Below are 5,747 nucleotides of genomic sequence, written 5' to 3' on the forward strand. Positions count from 1 at the left end.
ATGTTTCATTTTCATCCCTTTCCTTAAATTTTTAACGTTACCATGAAATGAATCGAGATGTTTGAGATTGGTTCTGACCTCATTGGATTTCATATGGAGGAAGTATAATTTTATATCTCGCTCAAAATCCAGAAAACTTAATAGTTTTCCAAGATTTCAGGATTGGGGGTATTGCAATGCTCCATTGGCTTTTGTCATGTACAAGGGTATGTAACTAGTATTTAATCAAAAGCACCAAGCCCTCTACGTACCTTGATGTTAGTGGCATTGATTTTTAAACTCCTCTATCACGAGGCAACTAAAAAAAGTACCCACCACTCAAAAAAAATCTTGACTTGACAAGCTATGATTTTTCTACCTTATTTTAATGCTTAGAGGGTGAAATTGATGGCAAAGATCCCAATGTATGGAATTCTTTTGATGATATGTATGTATTTATTGTAGCATGATGTTTATTTTGGATGTTAGAGGCCATGTGGAGCTTGTTTGTTGATGTATTTTTGATTTTAGAGATGGATTGCACTAGATGCTATTTTGGTTATGTGCACCCTTACATGTTATATAGATGAGAACTTTTTCTTATTTGTCTATAAATGGTTTGGATTCACAAGCATGCACATGTGTATATATGTTTTTCTTTAGAATTTGAATATTTTATGTGTTTTTGGTTGATCGGTTTTTTGGTCTGTATTTTTTACCGGTTCTGACCGGAGCTATGTTAATTGAACGATCTAGTTCTAATAACATTGTTTTAGACTTCAACATGATGTCAGTCATACGATGAATTTACTTTACTTTTAAATGTGAATTGCATAATTTCAATTGTCAAATGATGAATTTAATTTAGATGTACCTCGCATAGTTCCAAATGATTTAAACTTAGATGGAGCATTGGATAATGTTGAATGATGGATTCAATATACTTTTAGATGTATATTGCATAAATAATAATCATAATAATCTAATACAAAATGATGAATTGTTCAGATTTTATTTGTCATTTTTATATATTAATTTTTTAAATTTTATGACTCTGATATCTCCCTCTTTCCCCAAAATTTCCTTAAATTTTGAGTTTCTTATATATAACACTTCCATGTCTTGAAAACTCAATAAAACATTGTTATAAATGTTTCCTTAACCTCAATTTGAAAAATTCAAAATGCAAATAACATATATGTAAAAACATTTATTTTGAAATAATGCCTTTCATTTAAACCATTTAAATTTATTCTAGATTTTTTAAATTTATAAATAATTTTATTATTAAGATTTAAAAACTTTATTTCTTTTAAATAAATTAATAACAAAATTCCCTATCTCTAAAAATAAATATAATAAGAAAAAAATCAAAATTCAAATAAACTTTCAATCTTAACCTAAATTTCATATATAATAATTAAAATTTTAACCAATTATAAATCAATTCAAATATAAATTTCCTATAAATCTCCCATAAACTAAAATAAAAAAACTCCAATTCAACTTCAAATTCCATATAAACATATCATAAATTAAAATTAAAATTCCATGGATGACCCAAATCTAATACCAAATATAAATTTCATATAAATATTTATTTATTTATTTATTTTTTCATGTATGAGAAAGCTATATTATATTCATTAAATTTAGAGATAATAATACATCATCAAATAGCTATGATAAACTTATAGTGGCCTCTGATATGGCATGCAAGCCTTTGATGAGAAATATCATATTCTGATCACAAAAAAATACAAAAAATAGCTATGATAAACTTATAGTGGCCTCTGATATGGCATGCAAGCCTTTGATGAGAAATATCATATTCTGATCACAAAAAAATACAGAACTTCAACTAGATATAACAGCATATAATAGAGGCATTTTATGGAACAGCGATAGTAAGCAAGATGAGAAACTTCAAGCGCTGAGCAGAATAGGAAAATATAAACAGGTACTTGATACATACTAGAGATGAAGAAAGTTCATAAATAGATTAAGTACCCGGTAGAATCAAGCCCCGAATATGGTGCCGAACATCTCCCACGGATATGCTCAGCTTCCAAATTTCATTTGAAAAAAAAAAAGACTTTTTTTGAAAGAACATTAACCTCTTTGTTTTTTTTCTCTATCAATATGATAAATAGAATAATCCTTTCGAGCCCATAAACTAAAATTAAAAATCCATAAAATGCTTCGATTCAACTTCAAATTCCATCTAAAGATATCATAGATTAAAATTAAAATTCCGTAGAACATTTCAATGGATGAACCAAATCTGACACCTCCAAGAAATTTGCTACATGATCACACTGAAAACCTTTGCTGAGTCCAATCTCAAAATCCACCCCCACACCGAAAATAATTAAAATACTGCACTCTTGTTTTATTTTCTAAAATTGAAACTAAACTACTACATTCTTGTTTTATTATCTAACATTCACAACCTCCCAACAAAGCTAAAACCCACATTCTAATTATATTTTCTAATAATTTTAGACGAGTACTCAATAAACGCATCCAAACTCTTCCACGCTGCTCCCCCTTCATTCGAGATGGCCGCCGCCGCGGCTTTACTCAGCACCTTCACTCTCCGCTTCAGCTCCTCCGCCGCCTCGTCCGCCGCCTCGTCCACCGCCATTAATCTTCGCACAGCTCTCTCCACCTCTTCCTTTTTAGCGAACCCATCGCTCATATTAATCTCCAACGCCAGTTTTGCCTGCGCCAAAATGAAGGCGTTGGCCGGCCCGTCGCTTTGCAGGGGCAGCGCGATCATGGGAACGCCGGCCACGACACTCTCGAGAGCCGAATTCCATCCACAGTGCGTAATAAAAGCCCCCGTCGCCCGGTGACCCAGGATTGTTAACTGTGGGGCCCATAAGCACTCGATCATGCACCGAGTTCCAAGCCGCCGCTCGTAGCCATCCGGCAACACCTCCGCTTTCCACTCCGCCGCCATCGACCTGGAGTCCACGTCGACGTCGAGTTTTGAGTTCGGCGGGCGCAGCACCAACAGGAAAGGCTGCCCGCTCGCCTCCAAACCCAGTGCCAGCTCTGTCACCTGCGCCGGAGAAAGCAACACCTCCGAACCAAATGACACATACACGACAGATCCCGGCGTTTGCTGATCCAACCATTCCACAATCTCGGTGTCCCGGGGCCGTCGGATTTTGTTGTTGCCGCCGGAGATATCAATTACCGGCCCCACAGCCCAGAAGGGCTTCCCGACCCCACTTCTCCCTCCGGCGCCAAAGCTTTCCAGGTGTTGGACCAATTCTGGCTCCAGCGCTGCAAATGTATTAAGGAGAATCCCGTCTGCCAATCGCCACGTCAGCTCCATGTCCTTATAGACATAACTTAACACACTGTCCGGCGTCGCCTGCACCCTGCTCACAATGTCCGCGACCGCCAGCAGAGGCTCCTGCTGGTCCCAACATTGAGCTTCCGCGCACAGCCACAGCTTCGCGCTCATTTGTGAAAACATGAACGAACTGATGCCGAATTTTGCAGCCGCGGCGGCCGAGAATCCCATGTACATGTCGTAAATGAGAACCAGGCGCTCGGGTGGCGTAAGACCCCGTGATTCGTAATATTCACGCCCTGTCAGCTCCGCCATTAGAGCCTCCAGTGGCTCCTGCATTTTCTGTATGAGACCGTATAGCAGCGGCAGCATGTCGCGGGAAATGTTGTTGACGTTCTGGCTGCCCTCCGGCAGAGGAGAGTCCGGCACCGATAAATCCTGGAAATGGATGGGGAGATCTTCCCATCCCTGCACTCGGGGTCGGAGAATTTGGATGTTTGAAGCGAGGCTAACGTAGATGACTGTTACTCCCCTGGTGGCCAGCATTCTTGAGAGATGCAAGAATGCATTGAAATGACTGTGCGCTATGAAGGGCAACGCTACTACGTATAATTTTCCTCTTCCTTCCATGGCCATGTTGCGATGGAGCCGAATTTGACTCTTAATTCGCTTTTCTGTGAGTCTGGGATCAATAAAGCAAAGAAGAGTCGAAGCGCAGCGTCAGGTCTCCACGTTCTGCTCCTACACACGGTGTGTGAGATTTCAGTAGTATTGCGTTCTATTTATATCAATATATATAGCTTTCATGATTTCTGATTTTACTTTAAATGTTTTTTTTATGATTTCCATTAAACAAATAAATTGTATATCTATATATATATATTATTGGAACATCACTCTAATGAGGGTAGTGGAAAATTTGAACTAAAATGGTTTATCCTTGTAAATTTTAGATTTTTTTTGTTGGTAGGATATTGTTTTGGTTAAATTATTTGGGAATTTCACAATTATTTATTGGTTGAAACCATAAATTTAATTTGAGTTTTGAATTTTTTATAATTCAAGTGTTTTAACAGACAAAATCTGTATATGTAATAAAAATATATTTTAAAAGTTATAATAGTTAGACTAAACTATTCTTTTTTGTAAAATCAGTGGAATTACATCTTTATCATGTTTAATTTCTTACCATCATAATAGTTAGACTAAACTATTTCCTTTTGTAAGTTTGGTAGGATTACATTTTTATCATGTCTAATTTCTTACCAGGATCAAGAAATAGCACAAGATTTTAACTTAAGAAAGATTTGAACCCAAAACTTCTACCGCAATAAAATTTCTGACCACTGCCAATTAAACTACCCAAAACTTCTAGTTCAATAAAATTCATAACCACTACCAATTAAACTACCCCAAATAAACAATAATTAGACCAAACTATACATATAATTTAATTAATAAACAAAATAATTTTTTGGAAAATATTTATATAATCGAACTTTTTTCAAAATAATGAATCTATTTATATAATTTAAAAATATATTTTAAACCATATAAATCACAATCCTATCCGTATATATTCCATCCTATCTGTATATATTCCAGCCCCTTGACAAATGAGCACAATGTGGTGAAAAATCAGCACCATCCTCAATACCAGGAGAGAAGAAAAGAGCATGAATGGTATCAGAAAATAAATAAATGCATTCCGTACGTTGAAGGAGACAAGAAGAGAGCATGAATGTTATCAGAAAATAAATAAATGCATTCCATACGTTGAAGGAGATCACAAGAGAGCATGGATGGTGTCAGAAAATAAACAAATGCATTCCATACGTTGAAGGCACTGCTCTTTTTTATTCTTCGTCAGGTGTGCCCAATCCTGGTATTAATTTTTATTATTATTAATTAATTATAGAGTATTTATTAGGTGATTTGGAAGAGGCGACGTAACACACTTTTAAGATTCTGTCGCGACATAACGAGATTCTTTCGATATAACTAGATTCTTTCGATATATACAAGTTGACAACTTTGTTTCTTTCGATATAACGAGACTCTTTCGATATATAGAAGTTGAGAATTTTGTTTCTAATTAATTAATTAAAATTTAAAATAATTAAAATTCAAAATAAATTCAACCAGGTCTCTTATAAAGTAGGAGACACTTTATATGACTCAAGTTAGACGTTCAATTCGAGTTAACTAATCCAACTAAGTCAAATTAACTTAGTTAACTCATACAAGTTGTCTTGTAATGTAGAATTACAATTTTATTCCCAATTTAATTCAAGGACAAAATTAAATTAGGATTTTCTTGTTTCATTTTCAAGGAGCTTTGTTTTCAACTTATGCTCCCACGCTATTTTGACCACCTGTGTATTCAAAATGAAGATTAAAAACATATTTGTTATGCTCTTCAATGAGAGCTTCCTACTCTACCTCTTCCTTCTCTGCCTTC

At 35.4% G+C, this 5,747-nt stretch overlaps 1 protein-coding gene across 1 annotated transcript; it reads right to left on the reverse strand.

The window, feature by feature from the left end:
* Positions 1–2,196: 2,196 nt before the first annotated feature.
* LOC149182201 (zeatin O-xylosyltransferase-like) lies at positions 2,197–4,030 on the reverse strand. The gene has a single exon (XM_089418488.1). The coding sequence runs from the start codon at positions 3,920–3,922 to the stop codon at positions 2,459–2,461; it is 1,464 nt and encodes a 487-aa protein (XP_089274614.1). The 5' UTR covers positions 3,923–4,030; the 3' UTR covers positions 2,197–2,458.
* Between the last annotated feature and the right edge of the window lie 1,717 nt (positions 4,031–5,747).

Source organism: Pinus tabuliformis, chromosome 3_2, assembly GCF_031772625.1.
Source record: "Pinus tabuliformis cultivar Carrire ecotype Pingquan chromosome 3_2, CPIR1, whole genome shotgun sequence".
Lineage (NCBI taxonomy): Eukaryota > Viridiplantae > Streptophyta > Pinopsida > Pinales > Pinaceae > Pinus > Pinus tabuliformis.

Excerpts from the sequence above, each read along its gene's own strand:
- LOC149182201 (XM_089418488.1), bottom strand. The coding sequence starts at position 3,922 with ATGGCCATGGAAGGAAGAGGAAAATTATACGTAGTAGCGTTGCCCTTC.